The 16,919-nt window shown below is 35.3% G+C and overlaps 1 protein-coding gene across 2 annotated transcripts in view; it reads left to right on the forward strand.

The window, feature by feature from the left end:
- The window catches only part of PKN2 (protein kinase N2), a 128,309-nt gene that overhangs the window by 86,327 nt on the left and 25,063 nt on the right, over positions 1-16,919 (forward strand). For both annotated transcript variants that reach the window (XM_067726795.1, XM_067726796.1), the window contains 2 exons: positions 1,695-1,880; positions 2,851-2,960. In XM_067726795.1, coding sequence (XP_067582896.1) covers positions 1,695-1,880; positions 2,851-2,960 — 296 coding nt within the window. The remainder of the gene's footprint in view (positions 1-1,694; positions 1,881-2,850; positions 2,961-16,919) is intronic.

Here is a 16,919-nt window from a genome sequence, read left to right on the forward strand (position 1 = left end):
CAGGAAACTAGATTCTGCCAATACCCTGAATGAGCTTAGAAGCAGGTTCTTCTTTAGAACTTCCAGGTAAGAGCCTAGCCTGGCAGACACAATGATTTCAGCCTTATGAGATCTTTGACAGAGAATGCAGACCAGCCCACTCAAACTCTGGCCTACAAAACTGTTAGATAATAAATGGGTGTTGTTTTAAGCCACTACATTTGTGATAGTTGGTAATGCAGCAATAGAAAACAAATATACCTGATAATCTCTGATTAAATGCCAGACATTTGGAATTTTAGCTTGTTAGGTGCTGGGTATTTTTGTATTCCTACAAATATTACAAATATTACAAATATTTTTGAGCTTTGTTCTGGGTCATAGTTAGGTTACTTGGAAACAGTTTGATCTTTTGGGTAATGCTTTTAAGATTTGTTATGTGGGACTAGAGCATCATTTAGTCTAAGGGTAACTATTCTCTACTCCTGGGGCAAGACTGAAGACTTGGTCTGGAGAACCTTCTGCACATCTCAGGGATTCTGTCTCTGGACAGCTGTATTTTTTCCTTTACTCTGCCTGTGAAATCTCGCCACCTCAGTCAGTTCAGCCTCAATACTCTCAGTTCTGTCTCCTTAACTCAGGTAGTCCACTTGGCTCCACCTGAGTTCTCCCTCCCTGTGCTGTGTCCTAGATATTCTCAAGGTAGTAAGCAATCTTAGGACTCTTCTCTCAGGGATCACTGTTCTTCATTGCCTGATGTCCCTTTCCTTTAACACTGTTTTCTTCATATTTTTTGTCCGATTATTTTTTTTTTGGTTGAGTTGAGATTAAATACAGACTTTTTTACTTTGTTGAAAGAGTCCTTTGGTTACTTTTAAATAATTAAAAAATTAAGTTTTAATTATTTAAGTTTAATAGGACAGCTTCTACCAGGAAATACTCTTTCTAAAGTGCTATACTATGGGCAGTATCTAAAATTTTAATACTGAGGCACCATTTAAAATTTTAATACACTAAGTCTAGCCCAAATGATGACAAAGCCATATCTCCAGATGCCTAAGCTCACAGTTCCTCATTTTCATTTGAACACTTTTAGTTTGTATTTGCCTAAGGAAATTATAATTACTTTATGCTTAGATAATTATAGCCCATAATTATTTGACTAACTAAACTATTAAAGTGAGAAGATAATGTTATTTTACATCTCAAATAGAACAGAACTCCATCTACTTATGCCAAAAAAAACCCCCTATAGTCCTTTCCTGTGTTAGCTATATAACTATTAAACACAACTGTTATTTACATTGTCAGATTTCCTTGTTTCTAATTTCTTTATGTTTATTTTAGTAGGCATATTATTTAGTTTTATGTTTCCCTCCCACATGTTTTATCCACATAATTCTGTAATTTTTCCATGGAATTATAGAAATGAGTATTCAGATACACAGGAAGTTTAAGTAACTAGTTTTGTTCTATGCCCGACAGCTGGTGCTGTTCTTTCTATACATTTTTTATAGTTGTTTTAATTAAGAATTTTTAATAGGTTTCTCTAAATAAAGCAGTAAAGATGATAGTTACCTCGAAGATGCTCTGGAAGAAGAGATTTTGTTATTTTAGCAGATATTTTTCCCCCCTATTTCTGAATAGGTAACAACGACATCATTTTATATGTTGAGTATTGATGTTTTCTTATTTGATATTTGTTCATGCTACAGGTACTTTGGAAGTTCGTCTAATGGGCTGTCAAGATATCCTAGAGAATGTCCCCGGACGGTCAAAAGCAGCATCGGTTGCACTACCTGGTTGGAGTCCAAGTGAAACCAGATCATCTTTCATGAGCAGAACGAGTAAAAGTAAAAGTGGAAGTAGTCGAAATCTCCTAAAAACCGATGACTTATCCAGTTCAGTAATCAGATTTTTTTATCAATCATGTAACAAATTAAAGGACCTATACAAAGGGCTGAGCAGTGGGGACAGAGAAGAGTGAGACGAGTTAGAGTTGGACAACAAACTTTAAAATTATGATTTCCATAATTTAAATTTAAAATATCAAAAGCTATAATGACAGGAAAATTTAAAAGACTACAAAATTTACCCTGCTGAAAATATGTTAGAAAACTGAATGACATATAATATTAATTCTTTTGGAATAATGAAATATTGAACATCTTTATGTCAAACTCTTTGTGTCACATCTTGATTCTTTTAATGGTATAATGACACCTCTAAACTAACGTTGAAATTTTGATAGCTAACCACTGAACTAAACATGTTTAACTAGGACTGGGTCCCAGAAGTAAACTGAAATGGGGCAGTGGGTAAAGGTGGTAAAGTAAAATGGGAGAGGTTTATGAAGTACTTTGGAGACACTGTAAAGTAATCATAAACTATGATGTAATTATACAACTGGTGGAAAAGGCATGTGACAATTCAGCCTAGTACAGTATGTCTGTGCTTTCCTGTATCTAGAGAGAGACTTTAGGAAAAATGTGAAAATAAAAATTGTTTAAGGTAACAACATTAATAAATAGCAAATGTAGAGAGAGAAAAACTGGATGACTGATATTGACATATAAATATACACACACACCTGACAAACAATTACTGGTCACCTGTTAGTCCTTTCAGTTACATTTTAATATAAACGAAATAGCGATTACTATTTGTGTTTTTGTGAAACACAAAGGATAACTTGGGAGGGTCTAGTGGGAGTGTATATATAAAACTAGCCATTTAAGATTCAAAAGCTTCAGTAGTGAGTAAGAAAAACTTATTTTCAAAGGATCATAAGACTTTTGTTGATATTAAACAGTGGCATTTCTATTTTAAAGGTTTTAAAATATTTAAGCAAGTTTTAAATTGTAATTACAGATGATGTCTGTGCAGTTTTGAAGCTAGATAATACTGTGGTTGGCCAAACTAGCTGGAAACCCATTTCCAATCAGTCGTGGGACCAGAAGTTTACACTGGAACTAGACAGGGTAAGATGAGAAACTTTTTACTTGAATTTTCATTATATTTATAATTCATTTTTAATGTAAATTTTGTTTTAGAAGACTTTGGTAAGTTTTATTCTTAACAGCATATAAGAAGGACCTAGGTATTTTTGACATTTCTCATCTGATGAGGTATACATAAATCTACCTTATCAGATTGCTGCAGGAGTTTTCATTTGTGCAGTGATTTGAAAATGTATACTTTGTACTACCCTGAAAGATCAGCAATCAGGTGACATCTAATATTGAAATTTTTTTTATTTTAATAGTGTGCTCTCTGACAACTAAGGTGATTCTTCTGACTCACCACTTGTTGGTTATATTATCAAAGCTGGATTTGAAGTGAGCTATTGTGCTCAGACAACCATTCCTCCATGTATCTCAGTGGCTTTCATGAATAATGTGAGTGGCTAGAATGCAATCTGTAGCTGTAGAACCCAGCAGAAGTTAACTTGGTCCACAGTAGATTTAAATCCACGATGATAACTTTATTATTTAGATTCTAATCTATCCGTTGGGGTGTGGGAAGAAAATATTAAAACTTAATCATAATTTTATCTAAAAAATAAGAAAGATATTAAGCTTTTTATCATTTAGTATTCAGATTGATGGTACATATGTCATTTTAAAAATTACATATATGGGGGTGGCGGTGGGGGTGGAATGAATTGGGAGATCGGGATTGACATGTATACACTAATATGTATAAAATGGATGACTAATAAGAACCTGCTGTGTAAAAAACTAAAATAAAATAAAATTCAAATATAAAAAAATAAAATTAAAATTACATATATTAGTGAGAGCAGATTTACAGTGCTTATTGATGATGTGAGGTGGCAATTACTGCTCTGGCCTCTACTTTTAAAATACTTTTTCCAGTTTATTTTTTTCTGTCTCACAGCCAGTATCTTAATCAGGCCCTCATCATTGCTTTTCTTGGTTCACATACTGTGTCTGACACATAAATATTAAATGTACTTGAACAAAATGCTTAACTTTTTATGTATACCAGTTTCCTTATCTTTAATACTATCTACCTCACTGAAATGTGTGAGGATTAAATCCATGTAAAAATCTTAGGCTAGTGGTAGGAACTCAATTAATGTTGGCTATTTTTACTAAAGTAATTTACTAACTAATCTCCATGTGTCTGAGAACCAGACTGATCTTCAAAGAATAATACTTTCATCTAGGCATTCATTCTCTAGTTTAGGATCATTCATTTAATTCATTAAAAATTATTATGAAATTATTTGTTCATTTATTCCTTGATGCATACTGTATTCCAGGCACTTCCAGGTGATAGATTAGCAACAAACAATATAAACAAGATCTCTCCAGATTTCCTTAAGGAACTTATACCTCAGTGGCTTCTCAGTATATGTCTGATTATTTGCAGACTTTTTACCATTACGTCTGAAACTGTGTATGATTTCAGTTAAAAAGATATTGAGGACATTGAATACTAGGCTAAGGTGTTTATACTTGTTGGTAGTGGGGATGAGAGAGACATAATGGAAAAATTGATCTTGGGGTATGTATGAAGAATGAATTTGAAAGAATAGAGACTAAAGGCATATAAATTGGCAGGAGGTTACTCCAGTGCTACAACTGTAAGGTGAAGAGAACTTGAAGTAAAATGTGGCAGTAGGAATAGAAAGAAAGAGATATATATATAGGAATTGCTGTAATGGAACTCTTAGGCTTAATAGTCAGTGATTTTCTGTTCTGTGTCAGGCACCATTCTAGATGCTGGTTATGATTGACCAAAATAGTCAAAGTCCCTATATTTATGGACCTTATATTCTAATGAGGGAAGACAAATAGTTAACGAGTTTTTTTTTGTTAAATCTTCAAGTGCAATGAAGGAAGTAAATAAAGTATTGTAAATAAGGGGGTGGGGGCTATTTTAGGTAGAGGACATAATTAGGGAAAGTCTCTTTGAGGAGGCTACGTCTGACTTGAAACCAATGGGGGGAAAGTTGCCAGACTTACAAAGATCCAGGTAGAGTGTTCCCAGCAAAGGAGAAAAAACATACAACGCCTTGGGGTAGGAGAAAACTTGATGTGTTGCAAGAATAAAAATCATGAACAGAGATCAGTGTAAAGAAGTAAAAGAGCAGAGGCAGGTGGGTGTCAGATTACTAGGGTCTTTATAGTCAATAAATTAGAAGATAGTGAAGGACTTTTAATAGGGGATTTTTCATCTTCTGATTTAGATGATCAAATAGAAATAATATAAATATAGAAGCTAATAAAAGAGTTAGCAGCCCATAATGGGAAAGAGTTTATAAAGAAAGAATAAAAAGGTCTAACAATCAAATCTTAAGTAGTGTTCCAAGTATAGGAGGAGAAGGAAGGTTTGCCAAAGAGAAATAGAAAACTCTGGGTTGGATCAGATCATACCCTAGATCAGATCTTAACCTTATAAAAGCTTATCGAGTGAAGAGTTGCTGGAATGGTGAGGTGATGAAAATCCTGTTACATATGGAACTTTTGAAGGAAAATGGGATTTAAAATCTATTAAAGAAGAGATTTAACAAAGATTTGGTAACTCTTTAAAGTTAAAAGGAGGAACACGTAAAACAAGAATTAAACTAGTGATAGCAATGAGATTTCCTTTTGTGTGTGTTGACTCTGATGGCTTGGTGGTAACTTTCTGGAGCTCACTGTCAAGGTTTACTGGATGGGTCCTTGTTTATGCTGATCAAGTAGCAGTGTTTGCCAGATGCTTGGAAAAGGGGCAAGTGGTAAGCCGTAGTACAGGTTCCTTCCATCCTTGGATTGACTGTATACTTTGTGGGTGTGGAAGACAAAGCAGAAGTCAATGATGGCAGATTTCATTTCAGTACAAAGAATAGTACTATTAAAAAATGAACTGAGCTGCTGTAGTAAGTTCTCTCTCAGTAAAGTTTTTTTTTAACTTTTTATTTTATATTGGGGTATAGTTGATTAACAAAGTTGTGTTAGTTTCAAGTGTACAACAAAGTGATTCAGTTATACATGTATGTATTCTTTTTCAAATTCTTTTCCCAATTAGGTTGTTACAGAATATTGAGCAGATCTCCCTGTGCTATACAGTAGGTCCTTGATGGTTATCCATTTTAAATATAGCAGTGTGTACATGTCAATCCCAAACTCCCTAACTATTCCTCCCTCCCACCCTGCCCCCCGGTAACCACAAATTAGTTCTCTAAGTCTGTGAGTCTGTTTCTGTTTTACATAAGTTCATTTGTATCTTTTTTTTTATAGATTCCACATATAAGCAATGTCATACAATATTTCTCTTTCTCTGTCTGACTTACTTCACTCAGTATGACAGTCTCTAGGTCCATCCATGTTGCTGCAAATGGCATTATTTCATTCTTTTTAATGGCTGAGTAATATTCCATTGTGTATATGTACCACATCTTCTTTATCCATTCCTCTGTTGATGGACATTTAGGCTGTTTCCATGTCTTATCTATTGTAAACAGCGCTGTAGTGAACGTTGGGGTGCATGTATCCTTTCGGACCATGTTTTTCTCCGGGTAATGCCCAGGAGTGGGATTGCAGGATCATATGGTAGCTCTATTTTTAGTTTCTTAAGGCTCTCTCAATAAAGTTGAATGAGCAACTCATATAAGAGAGATTTAAGGGAATTGTTGTATCAGAAAAAGATTACACTTCCAAGATTTTTTTCAAGTCTGATATTTTCTGTTTTTCAACTCTGATTTTTTTTCAGCTCTGATATTTGCTAGAACTAGTATTGTTACATGCTGTAAATTAGCTGTTTAATTAAATAGTTAGACCAATATAATTCAGTCAAGCCCACCAGAGAGGGAAATGCAGTTGAGGTTGTTAGTGTATATGGATATCATTATATACATGTCTTGTTATATTTGCATCTTCCTTCTAAACTGTGAATACGTGTAATATTTATGACTCTAAAATGTTTCAGTTTCCATTCATTCTTAAATTAATAGGTTTGCTATAACATTGGTCTTGAAGCCAGACAAACTGGATTCACTTACTTATTAGATATTTGATGGTAGACAAGATACATAACCTTACTACTGGGCATTTATTTCACCATCTCTAAAATGGGGATAAAATATAATCCTTACAGGACTGTTAAGAAGAAATGCTTTGTGTTGCCTGGCACATTTAGCTACTCAGTGACTTTAGTTCTTTCTTTAGCCCTAGGCTGTGACATGTGGCTATGAATTTGAGTATAATGGAAGAGCATGTTAAGTAATGGGAAATTAACTGGTTGAATGTCATTTTCTTTCATTTCAGAGCCTATTTAAAGTAATTATAGGATTTTAATGAGTGTTATGATCAAAATGAAATTTAAGACATTTATTGTTAAAGGGAAAATGGCTGGTTAGAAGATTTCTCTTGTAGCCAGGTTATTGTGTTAGAGTTTTGTATTTAAAATAGAACTTAAAAGTAGTTAAGTGTCTTGCCATCATTTTATAATTAAGGAAACTGAGAACCATAGTGATTACATATTGATAAATTTCAGAGCTGGTACTAGACCTCGAGTGTCCTTCAAACCGCTCTTTCCTCTGTGGTGATTTGTATGAGATAGAAAGTTAATGGCAAAAAGGAGGAAACAGCAGAAGACGATGAAAGCCTGGTAAAGAGAAAATAATTTAATATTACCCAAGCTACAAGCTTAGAAAACTAGAAAGACTGATAACTGTTGATTGGTTGTTTTTACTTGCACTTTTAATTCTCACCTAAAATTGTTTTTCTTCTTCATGGCATCAGACTTTCTTCCCACTTTGGAGTAACCCTCCCTTAAAAACGTTGAAGACACTGCATAGCTAAGTAAAGCTGTTCTCCCAGAGGCCAGTTAGACCTTCTGGGTTCCTGATATGCATGTTATGTATCCCTAATTGGATTATAAGCTCCTCTTTGGAGTCCACATTCCTTATTGTGATAAATCCTTCTGTTTACACAGTACATTTTACTTTTCATGTGCTTTTTTTAGTCTTTTACTTTATTCCTTATATTTATAGAATATTTATTTATAGAAAATGTTTATAGAAACATTTATAGAAAATATTATTTTAAACTGACATGTTCATGCTCAGTATTTTGCCTCAAATGTCAAGTTTCTTTCCTATGACATTCTGGAACTAAGTTGTCTATACTGTTTCTATCCTTTCCAAAATACAAAAATTCATAGGACTTTTTATTTATTTATTTTTTATTTTTGGTCACGCCACGTGGCTTGTGGGGTCTCAGTTCCCCAACGAGGGGCTGAACCCAGGCCATGGCAGTGAAAGCCCAGAATCCTAACCACTGGGCCACCAGGGAACACCCAGATAGGTCTTTTTTGAGTTTTGAGATACTATAGAAATTATCTAGATCTAGAATGATCTAGAAAAGTTCAGTTATGTTCCTGGGAGCTCAGGGCTCTGCAGAATTATTTCAGATGGCAACACAGACCTTTTTTTTTTCTTTTTGTTTTGAGATTCTGGGTAAGATGTCATTTGGAATTTGCCGCTTTAAAAAAAAAAAGTTTTGAAAATTGCTGGTGTAATCCAGCCCCCTCATTTCACAGATTAATAAGGATATTATTATGGCCTAGGGGTTAAATAACTAGCCTGAGCTATAATCTAGGATTCTGAAGTGTCCTGTCAGTTCTGTGTTCTTTCTGTTATCAGGTTACCCTTTTTATATTTTCTTATAAAATTTGTTCTTTCTTAATGTTTATTATAAACACAGTAGCTATGTAATTTCACATTTTTTCTGAATTCCCGAAGCCCTCCTGCTGTAAAAGTTTAATCCTCCCATGAGAGATTGAAATAAAAAGCAGGACCCTTTATATCTAACCTTTTCCCATTCACATTTCCTTTTGATTTACTTTGCTAATGTAATAGAGAACAATCTTTATGAATATTAGAAACAGGATGAACTGAAACTTAGAAAAATTTTAGCAGGAGCCAGTTCTGTTAAGAGCAGAGTACTAGAGAACGTTCACTGATCAATGGAAAAGGAAGAAGAGAACATCCAGGAAGTGAGAGCCAGTAAAAATGTAATAGGGTTAATAGATTAGAAGTAACAGTGGCATTGAAGGACCAGTGGATGTTGAGGGACTAGAAAGAGTGAGCTAGTAGAATGTTAGGAGGTGATGGTCAGAGAGAAGGATTCAAACAGCTGAGATTGTGGAAAGATTGTAGATATTGGTAGGAGTGAGAGGCTAAGGTATCCAAGAACTCAAGGGATTCTTATTATTTATTGGTTTCACATTTTCAGAAATTGCCTATACATACTACTCTTAAACCATCCACACTCCTATCCTCATTCTTCCAAATAATTAGGTTAAATCAGTAACTCAGTGTTTATATTATTATGACTATGTAAATATTGTTTACAGATGAACCATGTTCCATACCATGATTACATTCTCTTTTTAGTACCAAGACTCACTTTGGGCAAATAATTGCCCTTTTTTTAATTGTTTATTTTGTTTTGCTTTGCTTAGTTTTCTATATACCTATCCTTTATCACCAGAATCTCCAGAAGGACTCTAGAATAACTCTATATAGGCAGTTGTATCAGCAAGCTGTCAGTCATCCTGGGACCCACTCTACTCCCCAGCAACATCCTTTCTGGAGCCTTACATCTTTCTGCTCCAATTTAAATGACTGCCATATAGCTTTTATCTTTCACCATAATCCTATTGGATCACCTGAGTCTTGAATTTCTCTTTCAGCTTTCTTGTTTTACTTCCTCATTTTGGTGGATCATATCCCACATTTACATGCTGAGAAAAGAGTGAATGAAAGTTTTAGAGATCTTGCATATCTGAAATATCTTTATTCTGCTGTCATGCTTGGAGTCTAGAATTCTAGGTTGGAGATTATTTTCATTAAGAATTTTAAGGAATTGTATTCTAGTATTGTAGTTGAGATTGCTTACGTGTCTTTGATTTCTAATCTTTGATTTTGATTTGCTTTTTCTTTTTTAAAGATTTAAAGATTTTTATCTTTTTTTCCCTGGGGTTCTGTGATTTCTTAATGGTGTACCTTAGGCGTAGGTGGTTTTCACTCTTTGTGATACTGTGTGGCACCTTCAGTTTTGAAAGCTCATTCTTCAGATTTGAGAAATCGCATTTATTTGATAATTTCCTCTTCATTTTCAGTGTCTCTCTTGCTAATTGAACCTTTTAGATTGACCCTCTGATTTTCTTATCTTTTATCTATTGTCTGTCAGTGTGTCTTTTTGTTCTGCTTTCTGGGAAAGTTTGATACTTTTATTTGCCAAGATTTGATTGACAAACTTATATCTGATATTATATTTTTAATTTCTAAAAGTTTATTCTTTTAAATATCTTGTTTTCCTCTCACGGGGATAATATCCTCTCTTACATTTTAGAGGATATCAGTTTTACGTTTTCTTCTCCCTGAATTAATTGTCTTTATTTATCCTGAGATCCATTTCATAATCTCTGTTTATCATATTGCAGATTTGGTGAAATATATGGCCACCCTTGGCTGTCTTAAAATGAGCCGTTAAGAAAATGATGGGAAGTTTTGTATGTGGGGCTCTTCCTTACCCAAGTTCTGAACTAGTTAAAATAAAGAAAGGTGTGACTAATGGAAAGTAAAATGTCATTATGAGCTGATATTTGAAAGTGTGGTTGGGTGTGCAACAATAATGGGGCTATACTCAGTCCCTTAGATCATTGTGGGCTCCAGCTCATATAAAACTTAAGGCATAGCAGAGAAAAACAAATTGTATACTTCCATTTAACAGCCCAGCTCTCAAGGAAGGAAGGAAGAAATGGACTGGATTATTCATGTCCAGTTTCTCTCCCAGTCTTTTATCAGATAACTCACTCCAGGAGATGAATAAGAGGGTTAAGGTGGAGACCTAGATATTTAGGAGAATAATGAAAATTATTCCTCATAGAAACCATGATAATGAGCAAGATGCTTTCCTCCCTATAAAAGGATAAAAATGCATGCAAACATCTAAATGGGGTGTGAAACATCTTAATATAGAACAAGCCATAGAATAGAAATACAAAGAAATTTTAATTTCTTCCATGTGTGAGCTAACATTCAGCATACTACTGTTGTTTTTGGCTGTACCACGTGGCTTGCAGGATCTTAGTTCTCTGACCAGGGATTGAACCCAGGCCATTGCAGTGAAAATGCCAAGTCCTAACAACTGGACTGCCAGGGAATTCCCACATTCGGCATATTGTTTAATCTGAGATGCTATTTTTTGTTTGTTTGTTTGTTTGTTTTAATATTTATTAGAGTATAGTTGATTTACAGTGTGTGTTAGTTTCAGGTGTACAGCAAACTGAATCAGTTATACATATACATATATCCACTCTTTATTAAATTCATTTCCCATATAGGCCATTACAGAGTACTGAGTAGAGTTCCCTGTGCTGTACTGTCCTTATTGATCATCTGTTTTATATATAGTATTGCATATATGTCAATCCCAATCTCCCAATTTATCCCACCCCCCTCCTTACCCCCTGGTAACCCCCTGGTAAACAAATAAGTTTGTTTTCTACATCTGTAACTCTATTTCTATTTTGTAGATAAGTTCATTTGTACCCTTTTTTTAGATTCCACATATAAGCAATATCATATGATATTTGTCTTTGTCTGACCTACTTCACTCAGTATGACAATCTCTAGGTCCACTCCATGTTGCTGCAAATGGAATTATTTCATACTTTTTTATGGCTGAGTAATATTCCATTGTATATATGTACCACATCTTCTTTATCCATTCCTCCATGATGGACATTTAGGTTCCTTCCATGTCCTGGCTGTTGTAAATAGTGCTGCAGTGAGCACTGGGGTGCATGTATATTTTCGAATCATGTTTTTCTCTGGATATATGCCCAGGAGTGGGATTGTTGGATCATATGGTAGCTATATTTTTAGTTTTTTAAGGAACCTTCATACTGTTCTCCATAGTGGCTGTACCAGTTTTACATTCCCACCAACAGTGTAGGAGGGTTCCCTTTTCTCCGCACCCTCTCCAGCATTTATTGTTTGTAGATTTTTTGATGATGGCCATTCTGACCAGTGTGAGGTGGTACCTCATTGCAGTTTTGATTTGCATTTCTCTAATAATTAGTGATGTTGAGCATCTTTCCATGTGCTTTTTAGCCATCTGTATGTCTTCTTTGGAGAAATGTCTGTTTAGGTCTTCCACCCATTTTTTGATTGGGTTGTTTCTTTTTTTGATATTGAGCTGCATGAGCCATTTGTATATTTTGGAGATTAATTCTTTGTCGGTTGCTTTGTTGGCAAATATTTTCTCACATTCTGAGGCTTGTCTTTTAGTTGTGTTTATGGTTTCCTTTGCTGTACAAACGCTTTCAAGTTTAATTAGGTCCCATTTGTCTATTTTTGTTTTTATTTTCATTACTCTAGGAGGTGAGTAGAAAAAAATCTTGCTGCGATAAAAGAGTGTTCTGCCTATGTTTTCCTCTAAGAGTTTTATAGTATCTGACTTTACATTCAGAATGGTCTTTAATCCATTTTGAGTTTATTTCTGTGTATGGTGTAGGTAGTATTCTAATTTCATTCTTTGACATGTAGCTGTCCAGTTTTCCCAGCACCACTTATTGAAGAGACAGTCTTTCCTCCATTGTATATTCTTGCCTTCTTTGTCATAGATTAGGTGACCATAGGTGCGTGGGTTTATCTCTGGACTTTCTGTCCTGTTCTGTTGAGCTGTATTTCTGTTTTTGTGCCAGGACCATGCTGTCCTGATTACTGTAGCTTTGTCGTATAGTCTGAAGTCAGGGAGCCTGATTCTTCCAGCTCGGTTTTTCTTTCTCAAGATTGCTTTGGCTATTCGGGGTCTTTTGTTGCTTCCATACAAATTGTAAAGTTTTTTGTTCTAATTGTGTGCAAAATGCCATTGGTAATTTGATATGGATTGCACTGAATCTGTAGATTGCTTTGGGTAGTATAGTCATTTTCACAATGTTGATTCTTCCAATCCAGGAACATGGTATATCTCTCCATCTGTTTGTGTCATCTTTGATTTCTTTCATCAGTATCTTATAGTTTTCTGAGTACAGGTCTTTTACCTCCTTAGGTAAGTTTATTCCTAGGTATTTTATTCTTGAGTTGCTGTCTTTTAACTTATAATGGAGCTATAATAATACTTACCCTTTTTACCTCTTTTGCTGCTTCCAATTCTATTACTATCAAATGACACATCATATCCTCTGAGGCTATATGAGTTCTCTGAGCCAATGAACTATATATATAATTCTCTTTTCCCCCCGTCCCTCTATCATCTCTTGACCACCAGGCACTTGCCAGTATCCTTAAGGACTTTGGTTCTTCACTCCAGCATCCCATCATCATTATGGGGGATTTTAAACATCTAACTATCTAAACAACAACCCATTTAACATATTATTTCAAACTTCTTTGAATGCATCAACCCCAGTATACCTTTGCTCCTTGTCATTTTAGCAATGAATCGTTCTGAAATCTTAAATTTAGTATCCTAAACTGTTACCAAATCTGCATAAAGCACCTAGTTTAACCCCTTGTACATAATGGTTTTGCTGTAAATGATAGCTTATGTTATTATTGTTACTCCTCTGGCTCTTTTACTTCTTTGTTACCACACAGCTAGATGTTTGGTCAAACATTTCCATTTCCTTGATTCTTCAGGAAGGAGTTTAGGAAGGGGCCATCAGAAAATTTCATTTTCTTCTCTGTTTACCCTAAAACTATTGTTACCCTTTACCATTTCCTTACTGATGCCCCCACAGCATCCTTCAACCTTGTCTTTATAGGTATGTAGGTTTTGGTTGGGAAATAAGATACATGATTAGAAATAGGAACTATATGTGTATACACTGAGGCAGAAAAGTTTGTAATAGGTTTGGAATAATAGTGAGTCTTTGGAACTTTTTCTAGGATGTGAATTGATATAGGGTGCAGTTATATATAACTGTTACAGCACTAAATAGTTTGTATCACAATTGTTTTCTTTTCTGCTCCCACATCTATAGGGGGCAGACTTTTCAAGCAGAGGTCATAGCTTTGTATTCTCCATTATCTCAGTCTCAGTCTTCTCTGTGTTTCTCATTTTCCCAAAAGATCCTAAGGTTTCCTTCTTTTTGTCACATTAGTTCCAGCTGAGAATCACCCTCATTGAACTCCTGAACTGAAAACAGATATTACTGTTTCCTGAGGTGGTAGTTTTCTCTTTGCCGCATAGTAGATTCTGATGGTCCCCTTCCCTGTCCCTCTCTTTGTCTCTGGAGGCTGATAGCTGCGGGTTTGAATCAGTGGGCTCTGACATGAAAGGGGAGACAATGTTAGACGATCTAAGGGCAGGAGGAGAGGGTAATCAGGGTGTTTGTTTCCTTCTCTCCTTCCCTTTTTTACAGCAGTGTTCATCTATGGCTACAGTTCCTGTTTGACAGTCCCTTTTCCAAGATCCAGTTCTCACTGAATTCTGATAACTGTTTCTTCTTGCTCATTCAGGCTAGGAGTGGTAATAGATTTCTACTGTAGCTAATCCTCAGATACTTCCATCCTTGTTGATTCCCTAACCTGAATCTTACCTTCATAAATAGCCAATTTTTAAAACTTAAACTCTTTTTGAGTGTGCAGTCTCTTTACTGCTGGGTTGATGTTTCCCAAGCCTATGTTGTCCTCAGAAGCCCATAGAAGACCAAATAATCAAAGGAAGAGACCAATTAATGTGACACCTGACATGTGCACCTTTACAAATCTCACCTTTCCTTGGCTTTTGAATTTTCCATGCTTTGAATAATTTTCTCTCTTTTAGTAGCTGCAGAAAATTTGCTTTTTGCCCTTTCTTTCCTTTTCAGCAGTGAAATCTCCCTCTCATTTTCACCTATCAGAGGTTCCCAAACTTTCTCGATTCACAACATCCTCAGTGTTCCAGTAATTTTTTTACAGTGCGTCTCTAGGCCAAAAGAAATGCCCAGTAGTTCCATTTATTAAGAAGTAGTTACTGGGAACTGCCTGACAACCAGTGGTTAGGACTCCATGCTCTCACTGCCAAGGGCCCGGGTCCGATCCCTGGTCAGGGAACTAAAATCCCACAAGCCGCATAGTGTGGCCAAAAATTAAAATTAAATTAAAAAAAGAAGTAGTTACTAACAAAAAGCTTGTGCACAGCAAAGGACACCATCAAGAAAATGAAAAGGCAATCTACAGAATGGGAGAAGATATTTGCAAGTCATCTATCAGATAAGAAATTAATATTGCAAAATATATAAAGAACTTGCACAACTCAATAGCAAGAACAACAAAAAAATAATCTGATTTAAAATGGGCAAAGAAACTGAATAGACATTTTTCTAAAGAAGACATCCAGATGGCCAACAATTACATGAAAAGGTGCTCAACATCACTAATCATCAGGGAAATGCAATTCAAATCCACAGTGAGATATCACATGTTAGCATGGCTGTCATCAAGAAAACAAGAGATAAGTGTTGGCGAGGATGTGGAGAAAAAGGAACCCTTGTGCACTGTTGGTGGGAATAAATTGGTTCAGCCAATGTGGAAAACAGTATGGAGGTGCCTCAAAAAATTAAAAATAGAACTGCCATATGATCCAGCAATCCAACTCTTGGTATATATTCAATGGAAATGAAAACAGGATATTGAAGAGATATCTGCACTCCCATGTTCATTGCAGCATTATTCACAATGGCCAATATCTGGAAACAGTCTGTGTCCATTAAAAGATGAATGGATAAAGAAAATGTGGTACATATATACAATGGAATATTATTTAACCATGAGAGGGAAGGAAAAACTGCCATTGTGACAACATGGTTGGACCTGAGGACATTATCCTAAGTGAAAGAAGTCAGACAGAGAAAGACAAATATTACGTGGTATCATTTACATGTGAAATCTTAAAAAGTCAAACTCATAGAAACCAAGAGTAGAAAAATGCTTGTACAGAGAGGTTGGTAAAAAGGTACAAACTTTCAGTTATAAGATAAATAAGGTCTGAGCATCTAATGTATAGTGCAATGTATAATGGTGACTAGTTAATAATACTATATTGTGTGAATGAAATTTGCTAAGAGAACAGAACTTAAATGTTCTTACCAAATATAAATATTTTGTGTGTGTGTGTGTGTGTGTGTATGTGTGTGTGTAAAATAGGTGATAGATGTGTTAATTAGATGGGAGGAATTCTTTATTAGTATATATATGTATACGTGTATCAAATCATCATGCCAACTACTTTAGAAAAAGTAGCTACTATTTACTTTTGGGCCTTACAGAGACTTCAGACAAACCATAGATTCCTTAGTTCTACCACAGTTTCTTCTTTGATCCTAGGTTCAGATTCATAAGACGACAAAATGAAACACAAGTTGGGACAGTTTGCCAGTATTGCCAATCTGTACTTAGCTCAGATCATACTGCTCAGCTATTTTGGCAGTGGTTTTACTCCATGTAGAATTTTGTTGCTCTTGAGGTTTGACATTACCTACAAACATGCCCTTGCTTTATGGAATGGACCTGCTTCATCTGGAAAATTGCCAGCAAATGAGCAGTCATACCTGCAGTTTAAATTCAATAAATATCAGTGGCATTTCCCTATATAGAGAGTACTTTGCTTTTCAGATACTATATCCCTGCTTTACTGAATTGCAGTAGATGTTAGGAGTTAAAGGAGGATTGGGGTTCCATGCAACAGTGTTATGAGTAGACATAAAATATCTTAATCTGCTTTGGACTGTAGCCACTCTCCCCCCTTAAATTGTAGAGAGAGTGATACAGGGAACAATGCAAAGTAACAAAAAGTGAAGAGCTTTATACCTAAAATTTCATGTAGAACTCCAGGAAAGCTAATGTAGGCCTTAAGATAACCTTCCATCCCAAATCTCAGGTGTTTCTAACATACTTCAGGTTGAAGAACGGAATAAACAGACAGAGGAAA

This window comes from Pseudorca crassidens, chromosome 2 (genome assembly GCF_039906515.1).
Source record: "Pseudorca crassidens isolate mPseCra1 chromosome 2, mPseCra1.hap1, whole genome shotgun sequence".
In the NCBI taxonomy this organism is placed as follows: Eukaryota; Metazoa; Chordata; class Mammalia; order Artiodactyla; family Delphinidae; genus Pseudorca; species Pseudorca crassidens.